Here is a 24,772-nt window from a genome sequence, read left to right on the forward strand (position 1 = left end):
GTTGTCAAGCTAACAATGCTTGAAAGCGAAGAAAGTCTCATTTCTGAGATGTTTCTGTTTTCAATCGAGCAGCAGAACTATTTCTTTTCCTAGCAGTGATGGAATTAAACAATTTGTCTTTGAAAACTCTGTAAGCCTTCACCGTGACATCTCCCCATCTGCTTTGGAGATTAAGGTGCTTTGATTTTTACCAGCTAAAGGTTTATGAACTGCTGTATAAACCCAATTACTCTCATAGTAAATTATGTAAAACTTACACGTTATTTTTTAAATTTTCCCCCATGGAGTACTCTGGAGATTCAGAACAGGAAAGGCTCACGGAGGCATTTTGAATTAAAAACGTGTAACAGGGAAAACCACGGAGCTTCCAGAAACTTGGAATAAAAAAGAAAAAAACCTCAACATCATTAAGTGAGGATGAGAGACACCCCAGGAGAGGCTTTTCAGGGGAGGACTGTTAAAAAAAAAGGCAAAAAATCCCTCTATTTCAGTGGGAGGGAGTTCTTTAAAAACAGATTAAGTTTCATCTGAGGTAGTATTTATTCCTCAGCTGCTCTCTGCCTCGCTTCCTGACTGAAACCAGGGATGAGAGAGATCCTGGTGTGCTCACTTTGGATGTCAGCAGCAGAAAACACAGGGTGGACAGTTTGATTTGAAGGAGATTTAAAGGAGAGCTGCCCTTTGTGCTCCCTGTGTCTGAGCTGGCCCACCAAGGGATGGAACATGCCCAGGGCAGGCTGAGCCCCGATAATGTGGGGGGCCATGGGGAGCACGGGACAAGGACTGAGCCCACCACTGCTCCTCCAGACTGGGACTGATCTGGGTGGTAAAAACCACGAGCCCCAGGCAATAATCCCAACCTAAAGCTGGCAGGAGCTGAGTGACCTTCTGGGCACCAGTTCTGGGACACCTTGCACTGCCCACATAGAGGGGCAGGGCAGGTGGCAACTCCGGAGCACAAATCCTTCACTCCCTGGAGCAACTCTGGGGCACCGAAATCAGCCCAAAATCCCTCTGCAGTCACGGGGCTCTGGTGAGATACTGCAGGGACGGTGTTTGTTGGCTGTGCTGTGATACTGCATTATTTGGGGAACACCAGCAATGCACCTTCATCTTCTGCTGCACATCAGAAGCTGAGGAAACGGGCAATTATTCCATTCTTAGGTTTAGGACAGTGAGTAAATTCCCTCAAATTAATATCTGTGCAAGCTGTTACAGAAAACACAGCCCCAGGCAAGCTCAGGAGCTGGCAGAGGTGCCGGGGACACAAAGGGCAGGCAGGGGAACACCCCACGCGTGAGGAGCCGCATTCACAGCCATTTGTTCTGCACAGACCCCTCCCTGCCACGTTTTGTCAGTTCTGCACTCAACACACAAAAACAGTGTGTTCAAACAGCATCACAGCACCACGGAGTGATTCACTCCACATGTCTGGTCTCCCTGTGCCTGTGGTGCCAATGAGTGCCTGGCATGACCAGTGTCCCCCATTGCAGTGTCCCAGTCACCCTCCCTCCTGCCACCAGGAGCAGCCAGGTGAAATGAGGCAGTGATTGAGTTCATTACCATAGAATTGTAGAATGGTTTGGGTTGGAAGGGACCTTAAAGGTCATCCAGTGCCACCCCTGCCATGGGCAGGGACACCTCCCACTGTCCCAGGCTGCTCCAAGCCCCAATGTCCAGCCTGGCCTTGGGCACTGCCAGGGATCCAGGGGCAGCCCCAGCTGCTCTGGGCACCCTGTGCCAGGGCCTGCCCACCCTCCCAGGGAACAATTCCTTCCCAATATCCCATCCAAGCCTCCCCTCTGGCAGTGGGAGCCATTCCCCCTTGTCCTGTCCCTCCATCCCTCAGAAATCATCACTCCTCATCTTTCCTGTTGGCTCCCTTCAGGTACCAGAAAACTGCAACCAGCTCACCCCAAAGCTTCTCTCCTGCAAGGGGAACAATTAACTGGGGAAGAGCCCCAGGAGCACCGACTCCCACAGGCAGAACACAGCCCATCAGACTGCTGCTTTCCTTCAGGGCTGGCCATTTCCCTGGGGCTCAGCAGCCTCCTGAGGATCACACACAGAAGGTGCTGCCCTTGGCTGCCTGAGCCCAGCTACAGCTTCCTCCCCCTCTGGGTCCCTCCTGTTCCCTGCAGACACACCAAACCCCAGCTCAGCTCCCGTGAGGACACAGCAACACCCACTCTTATAAACTACACCCTGACACATCTTTCTTCCCTCTCTTCACAAGCCTTTTTATTTTTAAAAAATGGAAGTATTTTGGTTTACTTGGTGCACTTCTCCTTCCGCTCACCTTCGCCTACCACATCTCAGGCCCCATGAATTTAGGACACTAACAGAATTTAGCACTTTCCAGGCCAGGAAAGGAGCTGATGGCACTTGATCCTCTGACCCCAGCACAGATCCACTCTGTATTAAATCAGTTTTCCTGCCTGGGTGCCTTCTAACCCCGAGTCTCCCTGCAGCCAAGGACACTGGTGCTGGTCTGTGACAGTGGGTCACGTACTTGTAGGACTGATGCATCTGTGTCAGAAAATCTTCAAAACTCGTGCAGAACGCTGTGCATGCTTATCACACTTTTAATTCAAACCCTGATGTCGTGTTTCCCAGAGCAGTTCCCTCCTGCCAGAGCTCTGCCTGTGCTCGTGCCATTAATGTCGTATTTGCAGCCACTCACAGCTCACAAGAGATCAGATCCCAGCTCTGACTCCCAGCGAGTCCTCGTCACCCTGAGCAAAGAGCAGCCAGGCTCTGCAGGGCAGGGAGCTGTGCCAGCAGCACTCAGAGCTCCCCAGGCTGGGCACAGCCATCTCTTGCCCTCCTGCACCCACCAGTGCCCAGGACTGCTCTACCCTCAACACTTCAGAGCTCTGTTTCCACTTCAGGAGCCCCTGCTAAAGCTCCCACCTTTATTAAGGCTCCTCCCAGCCTACACTGCCGGTATTCTCTCCCCTCTCCCATTAGGATTCCTCTCTCTCCTCCTATAGTTTGCTACAGGATAAACCAAGTGCTCAGAAGTATATTTTGCAACACTACATTTAGATGAATCAAGCCTCTCTGTTGCACAAGCATCGTGACCCTGGTGCCAAGCGCCTCTCTCGGCTCCAGCATCCACAGTGATCTCTCAACCCAGCCTCCTCTCAAATCCCAATTCGTTCCGGGAGGTCCTGCCCATGCCTCCCTTTTGTCTGCTCTGCTCACAGGGGTGTTTGAGGAAGCTTTAACAAATCACTGCCATGGCAGTGTCAAGCTGTCAACATGACCACAAGCCCACTCTGCTTGTGAAAGGGCTGTGCTGTACAACAGGCTCTGCACCCAGGCACCGCCCAGGAGCTTGTCAGGAGCCCTAAAGCCCAGCAATTCCTGGTCATAAAACCATTGATCAGCACTAAGTACTCGAAAAACCTGATACAGACTGTAAGGAAGAAAGAACACCCCAAAGATTTCTGAAAAAGGAAATAAAAAGCTTCTGAGCTCGAACCACAGAGAGATTTGAGAACTGGAATGTCTACAAAGTTTGGTTTAGCTACTTAAACTTAACAAAACATCTGAGATAAGCTCTGTTTTACCTGGGAAGGGAATCCCACCTCAGGGAACACTCAGCTGTTGGGGCTGAAGGAGTTTTACACAGAACCCAGCCCTGGTGTGATGCTGCTCGGAGCAGCCAGGCAGTGACAGCACCTCCAGAGCTCCTGCAGGGGCCAGGCAGGGACATGGAGCAGGACACATGGACACACTGCCCCAGCACCACACACACCTGAAAAAATTACAGTACTGCAACTGAAGCAAGAGGAAACAGGAACTAGAAGTATTAGAGATGGCAAACTAAGAGAGGATTCTCCATCTTCGTTTATTTTCAGGGGTTTTTCCCTTTTGGAGAAGAGCAGGAAAGTCATTCCCTTATGCAAGATGTTTTAATTCACATTTTCCTCCTGACATCTCCTTCACAGGCCCACCAAAACAACCCGGGGAGAAGGTCAGACACAGCTATACATTAAGCAGCAAGGAAAAACAAGGCACATCCCACACTGAGGACACACTAATGGCTCTTTGCAGTCAACACTTACCTAATTCACTTTTTAAGACTTTCAGTTGCAGATTTTTTTATTCAGCTTTCACAGCACAAATAGCCACAAGAAAGCTACCCAAAGCCCCAACTCGCCACGTCAGGATTATTTGATACGAAGGTCACTTCCTCCAGCCCCAAGCAAACTCCTTCAAACCCTTCAAGAGACACAAGGAAATAGGACAAGGAATACTTGTATCGATTTTAGGATGTGAGAGCCAGGTGAAACACTGAGTGCACAAAAATAATTCCTGCTTCTAGAGGAATATAAAAGCACTAAATACTCCGAAATGCCCTGTGCTGGCATCTGTGGGGTGCAACAGTTAATTTATTAAGACAGATTAATGTACCCACAAACCCTCCAGCGTTGAGGCAATTCTGACCTCTCCAGATTGGCTGCCAATGTGATATAGGTCCAAAAGAAATTACCCCGTTCTGCTGCGACAGAACAATAAATCGGCTTCCTCGAATACAGTGGTTAAAGAATCCAAGTTCCTGACCTTGAATGTTTCCCTAGTAGGATGCTGTGCTGTAGGGAACAATCAGGATGACATCTGCTGAAATGTGTGGGATTTATGATATAATAGGCTGCACATATGTGCCAAAAGAGAAAAAAAACCTCTTAAATCCAAGCAAATCAAGATTAATTAGCTATTAAAACAGCTAAGAGAACACAGTGCAGTACAGGTGGTACAACAAACCAGCTCCCTCTCCGTGCACAGCGGCTCCGGGTGTTTTTGGGGTCACACCGTCCGTGTATCTGCGAGCGCACTCTCACTGGGAAAAGCAGAAATTGCCGCTCCTTGTCAACTCCTGCTCCCTGCAATTCTCCAGGTTTGCACTTTCATAAACAAACCTCACGCAGTCCTTTTATAGGAAGTCCCCCTAAGTGCACAGGAAAATCCCATTTTGTCTGGCTTTGATCACCAGGACAGACTGAAAACGAACTCGGGTGTTTTAACAACGCTCCCCGCGCTGAGGAGAGGCCACGCCGCTCACATCCACCTCCCCACTCCATCACGTCCCCTCCAACTCTCCCCCCCTTCCTCCAGCCCCGTGACTTTTTGTTTGCTTGCTGCTAATTGCAATTACAGGTGTCCCAAAGCCCACAGCCTGACAGATGCCTCATGCCTCAAATGCTGTGCTGGGACCGTGCCTGTCCAGCAGCACCACAAAGCAAACATTCCTCACCAGGAATCACAGCAGCCTGACTTCTGCGTCCCTTCCCGCCACCCCAGGAATGCGAACAAGTTGTTAATACCCTGCAATCTGCTCGGTTTCCCTCTTAATCCTGGTTCTAAGCAAGGCTGTGCTCGCAGGAGCTCCCATCAATACATCCACAAGGCGGGACAGAGCCAATGTTATTGTGAGCCTGAGGTGGAACGACTCCGCTCCCAGCAGGAGCTCCATTTGTACAAGGAACCAGCCAGTGCTGCTCTAGCAGGGGGAACCACTGCAAATGAGTCGGGCTCCCTGCAACAACAAAACTCCTGCCTGGGCTCTGGTCAGGCACGAGCAGCTCCCGCGCTGAGCCTGCCCTTCCCTCTCCGCAGGGAGGGGACTCAGGCACACGCCCCCCTCTCCTCCTGCACAGGTCCTCACCCCACACCCCTTTATCCAGCTCCCACATCCACGGAGACTGGGAACACGATGTGGGAAAAGACTTCTTGCAGCCATGGTCTTTGTCCCCACTAACCCTGAAAAGCTGGGCCACATCCCTCCTTCCACGCGAGGGATTCGCTCCTTCTTCCCTCGAAAATCCTTGTACTGCAACTACCCATGGAGCTTATTTTCTCACCATTTTCAGCAGTTCTCAGGTGCCCACCACCCACACGTTAAACTCAAACACATTTCCAGCACTGCCAGCAGCGTTGGGCATCCCTCGGTTTGTTGTGCACAGCCCAACTGCAGCAGCCCAGAAAACTGAGGCTGATTGACCACTGCTCCACACCTACACTTGGCATGGAACCCCCTTGTTACATTACCCCCAGCCTGGGAAAGCTTTGGTTATTGACAGACAAAATAATGAACGTGAAAATAATTACTGAGCACATTGACCCAGTGGAGAGGCAAGGACCAGCTCCACAGAGCCACGTGGGCACCAAAACACTGGAACTTGGGCAAGAGGAAATCCCTCCTCCCCAAGCTTTTGGAGGCCTCCTTTAGTACTTAACTCCTTTCACTCAGCTGTTTCCAGGACATTTGAGCTGTTTGTCAAAGACTCAACATCCTCTGCCACTTATCTGGAGAGGGGAAAAGCTCCTTGTTCCACTCCTGTAGTACTGGAGTCCCCTGAGCAAACTACAACTTACCTTGCACAGAGCACAGAAAAAGGGGCTGCTCAGCAGAAGCCTCCCACGTGAACACCCTGATCCCAGCTCAGAACACTGACAGAAAGAATCAGCAGGGAAAGGCTTTGAACCCTCCCCAAAAGTCACTTCTGTAAACGCTTCGCTGTTTAGGGAAAGATGAAAGGGATGCAGTCAAATCAAACACCACTCCACCACACGAGTACTGGCAAAACACGCTCTCAGTGCTTTGCACTTTCCAAAAATACAACCCTGAAGTGAGGGAAGATTCCTCCTGCCTCAGAGTGGCTGCTGCAGAGGCCAGGGGAGAGCAGAGATGTGGCAGTACCTTACCCTGGGATTACGACGTCGTTACTCCCAGCATTGACGGACGGATTAATTGGAGGCAGCTGCAAGGAGAACTCTCCTAACGACATGATTCATTAGTTTTCATAGATAATTACATCTGCTCATGGCCTCACACTGAATCACTCATTTAGGGAATTTTTGGGGCATTAAATTTAAATGCAGTAATCAGATTTGTTAATCCGTGGGACAAGGCAAACCAAACACAATTTTATTCAGGGGATTGTTTATACTTTCAACATTGACATGAATTCAGCAGCAGGAAAAAATTAGCAGCATAATGTACGCCCATGAAGGTCAGAAATTACTAATGGTAATCTCCCTCACTCCCCCAGTGCTGCTGACCAGACTGGGCAGATTTTTTTTGGGCTGCAGGTTCCTTCCCTGGATGCATCTTTGTGCCTTACACAACCCAGTGGCCTTCTCAGAATACACAGAGATTTTCTGGTAATTTTTTGATAATCAGATCTTTCAATAGAATGAAAGAATGAAAATAATTGATACTTGGGTTTGCCACTCTCTGGATTCAAAATACAGCTGGTTTTTCATTGTTGGTGTATTATACATTAAATAATCAGTTTCAAACACAGTTTAGCTGGTTTCATTACTCTGAAATAGCAGCACATATTCACAGATAGAAACCCCAGAAATATCTGCAGATCCAGGCCAGTTCCCTCCATATCAAGCTACAAAGTTTTTACTAAACTGAACTCCACCTCAAAAACTGATAATTTTTGCCCATTTTTTCTGGAAGCTCCTTTGGAATTTCTCATCTCTCAGTTAAAAAAGAAAAGTAGTTTTCTCATCTGTACTATTTATGGCCAATTCATTCCCATTTTTTTCTTGAACCAATATCCTCCTCAGCTTCACTAGTTTTTTCCCTCCCCAATATTTTACTGCCAAAACACGAACAGAAAGCAAACCATTATCTCCAATCCATCCCCAGCTGGCCAGACTGCACAGCCCAGACACCAGAGTCCTCTCTGTACTTTCCCACTGACCTCCACAGCTCTCACTTCTTCTCCAGACCTTCTTCCTCTCGAATTTATTCTCCTGAAACAGGAATCAGAAAGTTCAGAGTATTTTTCACAAAGCTGTGCCCAGCTGCAGTGACTTGTCTCAGCCTCAGGCACGACTGTCACCTGCTCCACCTCAGCTCCTCTCTCCATCAAACCCACAAAGATCAGGTCAGGGCTGGGATGAGCTCAGGACGTGGTCAGTCCATTGCTGCAGCTCAATGGATCAAAAGCAAACTCAAGGCTTCATCCTCCCAACATTGCAGGAACTCCACCCTCATCACACCAGGACCTGAACCACGCTGAAGAGAAGATGAAGGATCTGGCAAGAGGAATCTCGTGGCACATCAAAGATGCCATGGCTTTCAGCAAATCAGCTTTCAGAGAAGAGCAGCTCAGGTTCACCAGCACCACCACAGGGGAAATACCTTTTTGGGGGGCCTGGAAACAGAGGGCAAGGTAGAGAACCCTGCCCAGAACCACACAGTGAGTCCTTGGGCAAGCCAGGAATGCGACCACCAGACCACAACTACTCGATGGCAGCCACAACAGAGCTGCTCCTGGGTGTACAGGAGAGAGCACCTTTGATACCACAGCTTGGATTCCTCTAAATTCACATGCTGCTGCTGAGAAGCTGACATTAATGTGCAACTTGAGATCTCCTCCTCTGGTGAAGCTGCACCTACGCAGTCGTATTTATTCTTGTTGAGGTTTGGGGGACGGGGGATTGCTGCATGGAAGCTGGAACAAATTAATATTGCCCTGAGAATTATTATTTTAAGAGAAGGAACCAGCAGAAGCACAAAGGTAAGCCAACAGCTTCTATTTTCTTTTAGTGAAGTGTCCGACAACACACAGTATATTTTCTCAGGATCCATCCCAAACGCCACACAGTGATAAGCTCCTCGTGAGGCTGTTACTGGAAAGCATCCCAGGCCCTGCAGTCACATCCCCATTTCTGCAGCACCTCCCAGCCCAACGCCCCTGCCACAGCCCCTTCCCGAGGAACAGCAGCCGAGCTCTGCCTCGGCTCTCCCGCCACGCGCTGTTCATCTCTGCTGAGCCCAGCACCGCTTGTTTGTGTAACTGGAGGAGTGTCGAGCCCTCTCTTGCCGTGATTTAAGCTCTGCCAGTGTTAGAAGGAAAACAAAGAACAAAGATGCTGAGATATCCATCATCCCACCAGCGCCCATGGGGAGTAGCTGGAGGAATGCAGCGCGCCGGGATCCGCCGGCCCCACTTCCAGGGCAGCCTCCCCTTCCTGTGCACACCGAGAGCACTCGGCAAGGAATTCACCTCTTGCAGCCCATCCAGGGCTCAGCACGCCGGGAGGAGCTGCCTGGCCTGCAGGCACCAGGGGCTGCTCGGCGCTGGTGCCGCGCTCGGTGCCGTGAGCACGGCAGGCTCCTGGAGCCCACACGGGCAGAGCCCTGCCTGTCTTATTCCTGCAAGGAATTCAACAGCTGAAAACAGCAAACCCAAGAGGCAGAGCTGTTTGCTAAGAGGGGTTTTGGTTACTGAATGCAGAAACCCACAGAAGGCTTTTTTCTCTTGTTCTCCAGGAGAAATGGAGAGGACGCACACGTGTTTTATTAATGCCATTGACTACACGAGTGCCATGAAAGGAACTCATTTCCAGGGAAAATTAAAATACCAGCTTCCCCCTCACTGTGACAAGTGAGCACAAGTGGGGAGACAACTAAAATAAATCAGCGAAATGCAAGAGAAATGGGGCAGCAAGCACAATGAGGAGCCAAACGGGTCCAACACCGTCCCTGGGAACCTCAGCACAAAGGGACCACACTCAGCACAGGAACAGCTTCAGGACAGCTTCTCCAAAGAAACTCAGGCACAACCCCCAGGAGCTCGGTGTTCCTGCCCAAAAGGGGCAGGAATAACTGTGAATTGCATGGTCAATGTCTCTTCCTCCCCATCAGCAGAAGCACCTTGAGCCGAGAGAATCTCAAGAGAGACATGGATGCAGAACTTCAGTCCTTCCCTTATTTCCTTTACTGCATTCTCACACTGGAGAAGAGTCCACCAGTGAGTGTCAGAACTTAAGGAGAAACTCAAACACTCAGGGCTGTTTGCAGGAGCAGGAGAACCAAATGAGCAGAGCCACCCTTTTGGAGGAGCCGAGTCACAGCAGCAGGGACAGACACGGATGCTACAGCAGCGCCAAAACCTGGGCTCAGCACCCTGCAAAACACACCCGAGGGGCACCAGTGCATCTCCCTGCTGGGATGGAGAAACAGCCCCAGGAACCTGGTACCCTCTCCCAGGACAAGGCCAGAGGGGAGAGACTTCATCAGGAGGAGCTGGATGTGCTCCACCTGCCGAGGCTTCCCTGGTGCGCAGCGCCGCGGTTGGGCAGGAACACTTCCACCTCCTCCTCCTCCCCTCAGGCAGCAGTACCTTTTTTCAAACAGTTGGGCAATTGTCTGAAGGAGAAGCCTAAGAGGGGAAAAACACATTCCTCTGAAACAGCATCACTGCCAGGCACAGGACTGCGGCATCATGCAGCCTTACTGCTGACCCCATGCTCAAAAAGCACCTTGAAAATAAAACACAGCCATTATTTCAGGCAATACTAAAAGCAAGCAGAAAAGCAGTGCCTTCTTTTCACAAAGGACAAAATGTACCTTTGGATTTCTAACTCTCCTTTTCCAACGTTTTGTTTTTCCTGTGCTTCTCTCCCACGTGGAGGGGATGAAGAAATGCTGGGGAGGGTGGTGGTTCAGGACAGTTTAAGTGTGCATGAACCGGCTGTTCACTCTCAGCACAGCACTTGTGCTCCAGAGAGATCACCCCAAGCCCATGACACTGCTCCTTCCTCCAGCAGACCTTCCTGAATTCCAGCTGGAGACTCCTTTCTCTTCCCCCAGGGCCAAAGGGAAACTCACTGATATTTTTCATGTTTAGGATGTGGGGAAGGACACGCAGGAACACTGAAGCACATTAAATTGCTGCATTTCTCTTCCCCCACTCCTCCCCCTTTTTTTCCAGAAGGAGGGAGTCCTCCAACCCCCAAAGCAGACCAGGAGAGCAGAGTGCATGGGAATAGCACCAGGGAGCACCAAATCCAGGGACCCCTCTGAGCCCCTGCGCACCACACGGGAGTCACCACACGCTCACAGCAGCCACCACCAGCTCGACTCCCAACTCCCTCAGCCGGTGCTAAAACCCTTTTTTATTGGTGGGAACAAGAGGAAGAGCATCCTCTGCAGGAGGGAACACAAACCCAGTGGCCGCTGCAGCACTGGGGACAGCTTTGGCTGTGTCAGCAGCTCATCAGTTTGCAGCTTCGGGCAGAAAGAGCTGCTGCCAGCAATGACACATTTTACCCAAGATCTCCTGAACAAAGCTGAATTTGGAGAATTCAGTGTTTCTCACCATCCCTTTGATCCAGAAACACCAGAGGATGTGATGGGAGCTTCAGCGGAGCAGCCACGGACAGCCCAAGTTACCAAGGACAGCTGGGCAGGACCAGAACTGTGCAGTGTCTGTGGCTGATTTTCACACAATAACTGTTAGTGAGAGCTTTTGGAGAGCTTCCCCCTTTCAAAAACCAAACCTCTCACTGAAGCCAGCAGTGCCAGTCAGTTTATGACATGTTTTTATCCCAAACTGAAGGATGGGGGTTTGGCTGTGTTTGTGTTTGGCAATGTCTGTACATTTGGATGATTTAGGCAGACAAGATCTGCTGCCTTTAATGCCCAGCTGCTCTATTTAATCCCTGTTAAAACTGGTTTTTCCCTTCCAATTTCTTCAAACACTACTGGGAGGCTTGTTTAAAATACATCCCTTATAAAGGCTCCTGGCAACTCTGAAATGAGAGTTTTCCTTAATCTTCCTGCTAACTTCAGGGGATAAACTGTTCAGCTGTCACCATGTCACAGTGTGGGTGAATGTTAAGGAGCTGGAGGAGAAGCCAGGCCACAGAAATGCCGAGGTCCCACTCCACTTCCCTCTGCCCTCACTCCAACAAGGTCTCTTGATGAGCTCTCACAGACCAGGAGTCCCCAAGTCCTGCAGAAGAGCTGAGCACCTTCCAGCAAACACTGACTGAGATCTAATTAAGGTCCTCTTAGCCAGGAGGGTGATGGTACCAAGCGTCCACCAGGACTTGGACAGCAGGAAAAAGTTCCTGGGCATTTTGTGCATGGGACTGGATTTGCCTTCCCAGACAGGTGATCCCTGGAGGTGTCTGACAGGGCCAGGCAACTCTGCTGCACATCAAATACACACAGATTATGATAAAAAACCAAATATGACCAGCTTTAATAAATACCAACCAGGGAAAACTCCACACATACCAGAAAATACATTAATTTGGCTTGGTATCCTGCACCAGTTGAAAGCCTGAAGCAGAGCAAACCTGGCACGTGCTCTGTTTAAAAGGCTCCCCAGCCCCTGTATCAATGGGTTTTCCTCCATTATTCACAGAAATCTGAAAGTTTCCCCTTTCAGCAGGGACTGAAGAACAATTTTTACCTTCAGAATAAAACCACGTAGAGACACAGCTGTCCAGGGTACTTTGCCATCACACTTGCACTGTGAATACCCAGCAGCAAGCAGAGTGAGAAATCTGCCTTATGCTTACAACAAAGCTCTAAGATTTCTTTTAAATCAGATGTGATTGTCGTATTTTTGCTTTGTTTGCTTCTGAGGGACGCAACCTCCCCTCACTCAATAAAACCTCCTGCCATTCCCTTCCAACAGGAATTCCAGCTGGACACAGAGCTGGGGAGGAAGCACAGAGCAGATGTGGGGGTTATTCCCATTTCAGAGCGTTCCCTCATGCCAGCAAGTGAAACAGAAACCTCTCCAACATCTCCCTGCACGTGGGGGACAGCTCAGAGGTGTTCTGCCCTGCACACTGACACGGGCCAGTGCAGAACTGGGTTCAACCCCTGCTGTCCTTTCCCCAGCACACGCCCAGAGACACAACCTGGTCCGAGTGCTCAGGGAGGTTTAGCAGCACACCCCAGCCACTGAGGGCAAAGGCTGGCCTGGAACACAAGGGAGGAATACACTGATTTTACACTCAAACCCTCAGCCCTTCCCTCACAAAAGTCCTGGGGTCTCCAGCTATGAAAGTCATTTTCCTTTCACTGAAAACACGCCACCCACATTAGCCAGGAGCAGAACTATTGCAGCTCCTGTTGTAACAAAGCATCAAATGGGGGTTTTCTGTACGAAGGGAAGTCACAAGCAGCTAAACCAGAGGAAAGAACCACATGCAGCTCAACAGGCTCCAGTTCAAGTCTGAGCACCACTACAGTGACCTGTGATCAGTGACATGGAACAGCTGGAAAACCCAGCACTGACCCCAGCTGCCACCCAGATGCAGCAGCACCAGAAAATCATAATCCAACCCCAAAACCCAGAACTGTGCTAATTAGCACACGAATGTGTGCCATGCTGGAATCTTCCCCAGGCTGGTGCTCTGACACAGCTTGGTCCTAATAATAATTTCCAAGTGAAAACACCTTTTTACAATGAGTACATATAAAGCAGCCCATGTCCTAAGCTCGAGCAGAAGGAAGCTTTCCTCCCAGCTTATCTGATTTTCTATTCATTTCAAATATCACGTTTCGGAAGGCCACTTCAGAGTTCAATTCACACTGCTAATTTTCCTTGGCAAGACCCCACGTTATCTGCAAACACTGGCTGAGAACCCAACTGCAGCAATGTGATACCCACACCCTGTTGCACAGCAACTGGGTAACACAGGGATGTGGGAAACGTTCATAATCCAAAATAAGGGCAGGTGACAGGGTTATTAACATCAGATCCCGTGGGGATGCAGGAGTCTGAGAGACAAGGAACACCAAAATTAGGAGATGCCCTCCAAGTCCCCAGCCTGCCTGGGGCACTGTCCCTGCCTGGAATGATCCCTCCCTGTCCCACTGAACGCCCCAGAGCCAGCAGGCACCTCCTGTTCTCCCTCTCCCTGCTCCACACTGTCCCAGCCTCCAGAGCCAGGAGCAAGGAAAGGTCCTGCTCACCCCTGCAGGCCCAAGCACAGCTTGCTCAGGGAAATATCATCTGGAGAAAACGAAGCAGACAAACGGACAGGTCTCTGCTGGAGCATCCCCCAGGAGATTCCTGAGCTCAGCCAAGTCCTGATGGATTTTTCCTCAAGCCAAGGACCCTGTCACATCAGTCCCCTCCACCACTACCTGTCGATGCTACAGCAGAGATAACACACCTCTGCAACACAAAAGTAATTTAAAACGGTTTCAACACAGTGAAATAAGTAATTTCTAGGTTTCCTGCCAAATCACCATGTTTCCCACTCTGATTCCCTCACATAAAGCGACAAACACAGCAAAGCCCATGGCAACCAACCAGTGAGAACCAAGAATCTTCCCTCCACCCCCAAAAGTTCTTCTTTGCCCCACAAAGGAGGAGGAGCTGGATCCTGACCCCTCTTCCCAGTGCTGCTGCAGGGCACCACAACCCCAGTGCTGACACAGATCTGGGCCTTTGTCACCGGGACGGGGCTGTCTCGTGGTGCTGCTCTCCTGCTCCAACCCAGCACTGTGAACACAAAGCTCAGGGTTATACAGAACACACATTTGGGCAGTTTATACCAAATACTGCCTTATTTTTCGGTATGATTTGCCCAAACCAGACCAAACCCAACCTTCTGAAATCCTGGCAGGACTGGAAGCCAATGTTCCCTTCAGCATTTGTGCTCACACCTGGAGGAACAGGTTCAGCTCAGCACCCCGGGGTCCCTGGTCCCCAGCCCAGCCCAGGGGATCCTGCTCCAAACTGGGAACTGTGGCCTCGCTATCTCAGAGCCAAATCCATCACTTTTTATCACAAAGGTATCGCTTGAATTCCTACCCTGAGCCTGGAAAAAGCTGCCAGGCCCAGATGTTTCAGACTAAAGACTGGCCCCAAACCAGAATTTTTCAGCAAACTTGGTCCTGTAAGTGAATTTCCAACAAAATGCTGAGATCAAACACCCCTGGAGCTGTTTCAGGACAATGTGATCCACGCAGCCAAAAGCCAGATTTGATTGTGCCCCTGCACTCTGGTGCCAGACACTTCACGTTATGGGACCTTGTGTGATTTATTCCCTTCATGCTGAAGCGTTTCTTGTAAAACTGGTGGGAGAAAGCAAAGTGGAATTTTGTCTGCTTCCACATCCAAGACTTGCACTACTGTTGTGCTGGAGGATTATTCCAGTTATTGATGTCTGGAAGCTGCAGCTCACTGGGAACAACGAGCACATCCCACTTGCTCCCAGAGCTCACTGGGATCATAGGAAAGGACAGGAGTCAGGCAACAAGGCAGAATATTTTTCACAATGCATGGCATCAACAGGGTAATGCCCACATCAGCTCAGCTGGTTTGGGACGCAGAGGGACGAAACACATTTAATACATCAGCAATTCAAACAAGAAGGTTACACTCAAGCTTGCAAGGAAGTTACTTTAATTTATAATAATAGTTACAGCATAATGATTTGATCAGTTTTTAAGTGATGCTCCAAGATATCACCTTGACCACTTTAAAAGAATGCCATGTTTATGTCACATTAATTACATTTCTGACTGAAACACAGCTTTGAGGAAGCAACTGCTCCCAGCTTTCCCTCTGCCTCATCAAGCTGCCATGACCCTGGCATTAAACAAAAAGGTCTGGCACAGCACAGGCCAAAACCCCCCCCCACGAAAAATCAGCTCCCACAAACACTGTGGGCACAACCTGGCACTTGAACCTTCTTTAAACTGAACACTTCAAAATTACGTGACAAATCCACCCCAGTGCTGCACCCAGGAATTGGTTCTGCTGCCTGACCACAAGTCCAACTTCTTGGGATCAACAAATTGGAACTGTGAGTTGTGCTGGACACCAGCCTGATGGGGAACAATTCCACACCAGGCATTTTGGGCACGGTAAGCCATCATCTCCAGAGGACTGGCCATAAGAGTCAGAGCAGCAATACAGGAGAGAACAGGAGAGATGGGAGAAGAGATGGGAGGAGAGATGAGCTGGACACGCACTTGGAGGTAATGGGAAAACCAGGAGAATGTGCTGGAGAGCTCTGAGCTGGGGCTCGGGCTGAGTAAGCCCAGTTCAAAGCACTCCTCAGATTCCAGCAATACCTCATGAGCACAACGTGCCCAGAAACGTGGTTTTCTTATTCTCCCCTGCGTTGTAACCGTGCAGCTTCCAGCCCTACAGGTTTTCTGGGAAATCTATTAAAAGGCCATTAAGTGCCCAGCAGCCCTGACCGAAATCACCATGACGCAGGAGCATCTGGTTCCCACCAAGCATGACTCCCTTTAAAGCCTGGACATCACCTCCTCTCCAGTAATGTCTGGGCAAGCAGCTTCTCCAGGGATGTGGGACCAAGCAGCCACCTCCTCCTTCCCCCCATAAAACCTGAAAAAACCCTCCAAGAAGGGGAAGGCACAGAGGAAGCACTGAAGTCAGAGTCTTTAATGTATACACTGAAGTAGAAACCCTCAAGCTGTATTTCACTGCCACAAATAGCAAATATTTTAAAATAAAACATTATTTTTAGCCTAAGTGGTGCTTAAGGATTCGAGAATAAAACACTGCCCAGAGACAGGGAAATGTCACCATGTGAAAACGCTGAAGCAGCCGTGTCCTGCTCAGTGAACACCAGATCAGAGCAGAGAGGAAGCATTTGGGATCCTGTCTCAAACCTTAAAAGCTTCCCTGATTCAGCCAAAAACCAGAGGAGAATGAGTAAGGTAGAACACCCTGGTGTATCTATGAGGGTAAAATAAATAAAACTATACAGAAACCCACATAACATTTTCCTAGATCCTCTAGCAAAGGCTGTTCTGCACAGGGCCATTTATCCCCTGCCTTTCTTTTCCACAAGCAGCAACTGTAAGGTCAGGATACAGAATTCCAGTTGCTCCCAGACAGGTAGGGAACTACCAAAAAAGGGCTGTAAAGGAGAACAGGCTGGGTTTGTCCCTTCCTGCTCCTTTATGACACACGACAGACATCCTAAGAAAGCAGGAAAGCAGGCTGGGAAAATAAATCCCCTCTCCCTGGTCTTGAGATTTTCTTGAACGGAGGAAAAGCTAAATTAACATGGAAAAGAACCATCAGCGTTTTGAAATATCTACAATTACAGTTAGGATTTGTTTTCTTTTTAAACAGTTTAAATCAAACGCCTGAAGAAGCAGATGGGAGACTCTCATGTGCTAAAGGTTGAGGCTTCTACCAGAGCTCTCCGTTAGGAAACTAAAGACAAGGCTTAACAAAGAAGATGTTTAAGATTGTAACTCTTATCAAAAAATCCTGAAAGGCTTAAAGAAGTTGGAAACTCATTTCTCCAGCAGCTCTGGTCCCCACACAGACAGATGCAGGGAGACGGCTTCCCCCTCCCCAGTGCGGGGTGGGTGAGGTAGGGATTGACTAACTGTGGAAAAATCCACATAATTGAGAAGACAAATGTTGAACAGTTATTTTACTGCTTGAACCATTCAAGGAAAAAGGCTGCCCGTGCCAAGGGGCCAGCCAGGCTCATTGTGTGCGAGCAGCCCTGGGCAGCAGCGGCGCTTTCATCCCCCGCCAGGTGCGGCCTCGTGCTTCACGCGGGGCTGGGAGCGCTGCAAACACCACCGGGAGCAGCAGCAGCAGCATCTCCAGGGCCACAGAGAGCAGCAAAACCCACACAGGGGCTCGGAGCACGGCCCCCTGTCGAGGCCATTTGCTGCTTCCCAGGAGAAGCCCCATCTTCAACGAGGAAAAGCTGTAACAACTCAGGCTCGAGAGTCCCAGCTTGGAACCTGCTGCCAGATGAATTTTCAAAAAGAAAGTAAAATTAGAGTTTCAGCCAAAATATCCGAGCCATGTCAGAACAACGCTGCTTCTTCCACGTTAAGAGTCTGCAGCAGCCTCGGGAGCTGCAGGACCCCAATGTTTTCAGTGACACACACAGAAGAGAGAGGGGGATGGAAAAGGACCCAGGAGAGGAACTGGTTGAGCAAGAATGCTGGAATATGGATGGGTGGTTCCAAAAGTGAGGATTAGACACATTCAGAAGGGGAGATTAAAGATCAAATCAATAAAAGCAGCAGAATGAGAAGTCTGAAGGAAGCCAAGCTGTAGAAGAGAGAGGAAAGAGCGAGCTAGGGAAGGTCACAACAGAAAATAAGAACTCGTCTGCTCCACCTCCTGCTCTAACTCAGCTGAAGCCATCTGGAATGATACATGCTCCTAAAGGTGTCCCACAACAAGGACTTCCCAACCTCCTGACACAGGCTGTGTCACTCCTGGGAGAAGGATTTCCTGCTCCTCTTGACCTCAACTCCAGACAGAGCCAGGCACCCCAGCTCAAGCCGTGTTTAATTCCAACCATGAACAGCCAATCCCTAAGAACATTTATCCAATCCCTGACACACCCAGGGAAGGGAAATCATTTGTGCCCATGCTGCCACAGACTTACAAAGACGTCTCATGCAACAGCACCAAAGCTGTCCTGAAGTTCAAATAACACCTAATTCTTTTCATAAGGCTCTTCCAGAAAAAAATCCAAATTCATTTGACTCCTACAAGGAGAGAGCTGTTGTCTCCCCAGTGCTTACAAGGAGCTTGTTCTGCTGTCCCCGTCTGACTGCTGGAAACCCATCCCAGCAGAGGCTGACAGGCAGCACAGGGGTGCAAACCCATCCCAGCAGAGGCTGACAGGCAGCACAGGGGTGCAAACCCATCCCAGCAGAGGCTGACAGGCAGCACAGGGGTGATTGCTCCTTGTTCTTCCCCGTGCTGTCAGCAGCCCTCCGTGAGGCCACGGGCAGGACACCTCACACCTCCCTCATGCTGCTCCAATCATCCAACACTGCTGAAATTACCCTGAGCCTGAGCTCCAGAGCTCCCTGTGCAGGTTCCCATCTGGCTGCTGACCCAGGCTTGGAGACAGATCCATTCTGCAGTGGCTTCCCTGCTTTTCCACCTTCCTTTTAAGAATACCAGGAAATTTCACAGATAAATAAACACTGAAGCAGCAAAGTCTTGTGCTTAAAAGGATAGGAAACACTATAAATACTATTTTGTGTAGACACCTTTCTCAAAGCAATGCAAATTCAGTGTAACCTTGGTTTCCATCACCCAGCAGGCAGCACAGGCAGGGTTACTTCCTTGACAGATACCAAATAATTTGTTTTATCCTCATCACCCAGCACAAGGCTGCATTCCTCATGGATTGCACACGACTCCAGCTCTGCTCTGAAGAGTTAAAGCTCCCTCACAGAGCTTCCCACGATGGCCCTCCTGCCAGCAGGTCTGAGTGTATTTTGATTTTGACAGCTTCCTTGGGAGATGAAACGCTATTATTCCAACTCAGACGGAAAATAGGAGAACTAATAGTTAAGGTTTATTTTGGATGTTCCGTAAAAGAGAGCTTGAACCTCTCTCTTTTTTAAAACCACATGCAAACCAAACCTTATCTACCTTTCCAAGCAATATTTAATTTATTTTGATGGATTTCAGGGACGTGGTTTCGTGGTGGACTTGGCAGCGTCAGGTTTACAGTTGGGCCCAGTGATGTTAAAGGTCTTTCACAAGGAAATGATTCTGCATTCCCCAATCCTTCCTGGGGGATGGACCAGATGATCCCCAGAGGTCCCTTCCAAGCCCAGCCATTCCGTGATGCATCACACCCAGAGCTCAGCCTGCACCAGCTCCTGCCAAGTGCCAGCGCTCCAGACCTCGGCAAACCAGAGCTTGGGATGCCAAGGCAGGCATGCAGAGGGAATCACTCCTGGAAAAGCTCAGCTGGGATGGCTTAACCACCCTCACACCGAGCTCCTGGGCAGCAGCACAGACAGTTTTATGCTCTAAGGCAACATTTATCTGCTGCTGCTGCTACAAACTCCTCTTACAACCCTCGCCTCACTCTCTAAACGTTTTCCCACACCTGGAAGGAAAGAGGCAGGGACCTTACAAATGGTTTTTGTCACTACATACACACAGTTCAACCCCAGAAGAGATACAGTCCTATGCACAAAATGAGGCAAGACCTGCAGAAAACAGCGTGCAAGTGGTTTAGGACCAGAAATACACGCAAGTAGTGCTGTGTAACCTCAGGTTTGCCATTTCCCAGCTTCTCAGTGTTCATATCCAGCCTAAGTATTGCACTATTTAGACCACTCAAGACAAAAAGCAAAGTCAATTTTTCCCCCAGGAAGGGTTAAATCCACTTAAACAGTGTGCAATGAAGACAGAGCAGTGCCTCAGTAACACTGAAGTTGTTTCTATTCCGTACAATAAGCTCAGGAAGCAAAATTAAAATCTGTCTGCATGGTCTGAGGTCACTCGGGCTAGGAATGGTTATTTTAAATCTGAATATTAGAAACATATGCTTCTCTATGGAGGTTTCTAGCAAACCTGAACCTGCTGGTGCTCAGCCTTTCCCAGGGAATGCTGAACACCTCCAGAGCCCTCCAAGCAGGACTGGAGCCATCTCCAAGGGGGTCACAGCAGGCAGGGCTGTAACTCCATAGGATGAAAAAAGATATTGTTTAGACAGGATGATGAACATCTCTAAAAATTTAATCTTCAATCATTTCTGATTTACAAACTAATCCTAACAATGATGCAATGCACCCACAGCCCCATTGGTCTGAGGCTCATAACTCCAGCACAGCTCATACACAGTGCTAATTAGTTTGTATTACAGCAAAAATGCTCCTAATAAACAGAAATGTGAAACGACTTTTGGACTGTGCAATAGCCATGTAAATAATCTTTAGGAGGAGCTCTTTACTGTCCTTATCCTGACTGCACCAGGAGCTTGGGGCTGGGCACTGCCCTGGGAGAGGGGCATCACATTCCTGGTGCTATTTCCAGTAAGTCTCTGCACCACCAGGAATATTTGCACTCCCTTCATTGATGACAGCAGAGCAATTCTCTAGGTGTGTGCAGAGCAGCAGCCAGAACAGGGCTGCAGTCTCAAGCATTTTGATGGCAGAGCGTCAGGGTAACAAAAATCTCACACCAGGCTGAGCTGAATCACCCTGGAGGATTTTGTGCCATCCACTGTGACCAGAGGTGACACTGCAACCTTGACTTGCAAAGCTACTGTAAACAAAAACATAATGCTACAAGTTCTGGTCGGTTTTAGAAACTTGATTTTGACAAGAAATTGAAAATGTTACGTAACCATGTAATTAAAGGATTATTATGAGAGACAGTTTACTTAAAATGATCCATTCTGGTTAAGAGCAGCCTGACTGGGTACAGCATTCTCCTAACCAGGAAAAGGACACAAACAGTGTGTGATTTTGCAGCTTATCTGTTTATGAATTTATTTGCACTCTGCTATAAACTTCAGAGGAGCCAGAAGCAAAAGAACCCATCCTCAACGGAGCAAAGCAAAGGGACACTGACAGGGTGAAAATGCCAAGCAAGGCAAGTTTTGCAAGCTCCCAATATTTACCATCCATCCCAGAGTACTCCATTCTCATGCAAGCATGTCCCAATGAGAAAACAACTTCTCTATAAGGGTAAAACAAACAGCATTCACAATTTCTGAAAGCATTCTTCCACAATTATTGCACTAGATTAGATTGCCTCATCACCAGGGCCAGAGGCCATTTACACTATTTTCTTTCTTTTTTTTTTTTTTATGGAACAGATGAAAGGATCACAGAAAGTTTTCTGGGGCCAAATTTGGAGCTAATGATGGGAAAATTCTTTTGCTAATCCCACTGCTAGCAGGCTCCTGAGGCTGGAAAAAAACAATGCCTCCTGGTACCCTGCTTCTATTTTGCTCATCAGTGTGAAATGCCCTGCTCAGGAGGTTTGCAAAGGCACATCAGCTTTAAGCAGAGCCATAAAATCTGCAGGACAGGGCTATAGTGAAAACCTGAGTGGAGAACCACGTGAGACACCCATTAAAACTTGGATGCTGCACAACGAAAGCCAAGGATGGGACTCAGGCACACAGCAGCCACCTCCATCCGAGCTGCAGCCCGGGGGGAACGGGCTTTTCCAGGATATTCTGTGCCAGGCAGGCTGGAGGGATCCCACCTGAGCAGTCCCTGCTGGCTCCTGAAGATCTTGGAGAGATGGGTGGAAAGACCTCGTGTCACCGCCTGTGCTCGGACAGGGACGGACCCTTCCCTGGGCACAGCTCCCACCAAAGCCCGGGGATGCCCTGGGACAAAGCTCCAGCGCTGCTCCTCCGAGCAGCGACACCGCCGAGGCACCTCCCTCCCGCAGGCAAAGTTTAATCATTTTGCAGTCATTTAACAAACACAAAGGATTCACGTGTACCAGCTCCGGGCAGGAGTAAACTTTGCATAATTAATCCCTCGGTCCCGGCGCATCTGCAAATGCACAGCTACACCAACCGGCACTCGGGGGAAAATGCCTCTGGCCACCTCGGAGAGCTGGGAAGTGCAAACATCTCCAGAGAGCCGGAGCTGCCTCGGAATGGAGAAAGCAGAGCCGAGGAACAAGTCTGGAAAATCAGTCCCCAACTCCCCAAAGGCTGATTCGTTAATGCACATTATCAGCTGCTTCTGAACGAAGCCACTTTTTTATTTTAACACCGGGACAAGCTACAGGCACCTCCTGAGCTGCAGAAGGTGGGAACATCCCCAGCAGGTCAGGGAAGTGGAAGTCAAGCTTCCCACAGAAAGGGGCGGTTTGATGGAAAGTCTGACTCGAGGAAAAAGAAACGTTGAAGCAGCACTTAATGAAGATGAACTTCCCCTGCCTCCCCACAATACAGACGATGCCATTATCACTCAGCACTAGGAAGGAAAGGGATTCCAGGCAAGGGGAAATTGCAGGGCAGTTATCCTCATCAACCTGAGCGTGCAGCAGTGACAGGAGCTTGGCAGAGCGCCTGAGCAAAGTCTGCTCATGGTTAAGCACAGGGCATGAAGTAAGATGTGCACAGGAAAACAGCCCCTGGAAAATATTGCTCAGGAGTTCAGCTTTTCCAGGGTGCCAGTGGCAACAAAATGTCTGACCTTATCCCCCCATATCCGCCAAAAAAACCCAAAAAAAGGGATTGCATAAAGTCAGCGGAAACATGGGAGTTCCACTTGCCTGGCAAGGATGAAGCCAAGTGCTGAGTGATCTGCCCCCACATCTGTAAAGTCAGGCTATTTCCCAACTCTCTGGACAGCTTAAACATCTCCTGATGATACTTCCTACACGGCTGGCAGGTTTGCTGCTCGTGGCTGTGGGACACGACGAGCAGAGCTCGGGCTCTGAGCAGTTTCCTCAGGATCTCAGGATCAGCACAGACAGTCCTCACCACTTCCTACTCCAAGCACTTGGGAAAGTTTCCCTCTTTTGAGAAAGAGCTGCCTGTAGCTCAAGGAAGAGCTCCCATGAAAACACAGGAATTTTGCTCAAGGGTTTTGTAACTGTCTGTAAGACAAACACCACCAGAATTATTTGCATTATTTGTAAAAAGGAGGGTTAAGCACATTCCATCTCACAGATGTTTCGAGGCCTCATTGCTAGAGAAAGGCTGGCAGAAATGCAATGGCACAAAACACAGAACCTTCAGGGTCCCAAGAACATAAGGATTTGGGGAAACCCTCCCCAACCCCCAACAGAGAAATGGGACACAGACCGTGTATTTTCCTGAGGAGAAACCAAAGTTTCACAGAGAATCCATAAACATGCTCATGCTTCCCACCTGTTTCCTATTTAGAGCAACAAAAAAAGCAATTAATGTGACTTTTTAAGCAACGATTAATAAAGAAACCTATGAGATGAGACCCCTAATTGAAAATGTCTTTCCTCACATGAGGCAGAGGATCAGAACATGACAAGAGCACTGAGCAGTCTCTCCCAGCTGCACAAACCGTTCCTTAACAACCTTAAAATTAATAAACAAAGACATATTCTAGGCATTTCTGATCCCTCCTGGATTTAGCCATGGCAAACAGGAGAAATCCATCCTCTTGCTTCACTCTGCTTCAGAACAGAGCTCCCAGGCAGCACCTCACAGCAGTGATTGTGAATTTGGAAACTCCTGACTCTGAGCAGACTCACAGGGAGATACAAAGGGAAAATACCATCCCAGGAAGAAGCAGATTTCAGGGTTAGCATTTATTAGCAAGGAACAGGGCACTGCCCTCCTCAGTGGGGAAGCACAAGCCAAGGATAAAGCACAGGGGTGCAGCCTTTGTGAGAGGGAGAAGCTGGCAGGGCCCTCACTGAACTGTCAGCAGTTGGAAGGAATGGAAAAGTCAGGAGCACGGGAGGATCTGCTCTCCCAGGGCCAGCTCATGTGCACAGCTCAGCGGGCAACAAAGAGGATTTACCCGGAGAGCAATCCCACCACTCGGACACTGGCTCCTCTGAAAGGAAATAGGTACTCCTGCTTCAGTGCTGCACTTAATCTGATCTACATTCACTGCCATGAACCCTCCCAAACCCAATCATTTGGAGCAAACAATGCAGTGCTTCCTCTTTAATCGCTGGCTCAAGACTTTCACTCAGTTCATCAGGAAAGACACAGAATGAGAATGCTCAAGTGAAGCCCTGCACCGCATAAAAACTGTCACAAAACAGAAAAACGCAGAAGATCGAGTACAAAATTAATTTTGTGCTTTGGACCAGCAATCACCAATCTCTTTGTTCAAAAGTCAGGCTCGGGGAAGCACCCCAAGGGTTACACATTGTACCCAGCCCACAGGGAACAGAGAGAGGCACAGCAAAATCAGGAGATGAATGGGCACAATCTGCAGTGGTTGCTTGAACATAAACCTTTCGTGTCAGCTGCTTGCTCTGTGGGCAGGAAGAGCAGTTGTGTGAGGAGAGAAAAAAATCAATTCCAGTCTTACATAAAAGTGAGGCAAAATCTTGTCCTTACCGTTCTGCTCATCCAGCTCATTCCCAATTTCCTGCCCCATTTGTTTTTGCCGGGATATGATTGAAGAAAGAGCATCGAGTCCAGCATCTTGTTCTGCACCAGGAAAATATATTAAATTACTTTGAAAAGTTGCTGCTATGCCAGGCTACATAAAATAGGTAGAAGTGAAGAACAAAAATCT

At 49.1% G+C, this 24,772-nt stretch overlaps 1 protein-coding gene across 3 annotated transcripts in view; it reads right to left on the minus strand.

The window, feature by feature from the left end:
• STX8 (syntaxin 8) overlaps positions 1-24,772 on the minus strand; it is an 86,683-nt gene that overhangs the window by 48,981 nt on the left and 12,930 nt on the right. For 2 of the 3 annotated variants that reach the window (XM_082294318.1, XM_082294317.1), the window contains exon 6: positions 24,592-24,684. The exons of the other annotated variant lie outside the window; for it this stretch is intronic. In XM_082294318.1, the coding sequence (XP_082150444.1) occupies positions 24,592-24,684 (93 nt within the window). The remainder of the gene's footprint in view (positions 1-24,591; positions 24,685-24,772) is intronic. 3 annotated transcript variants of the gene reach the window in all.

The sequence above is a fragment of the Coloeus monedula genome, assembly GCF_965178545.1.
Source record: "Coloeus monedula genome assembly, chromosome: 19".
NCBI classification, from domain to species: domain Eukaryota; kingdom Metazoa; phylum Chordata; class Aves; order Passeriformes; family Corvidae; genus Coloeus; species Coloeus monedula.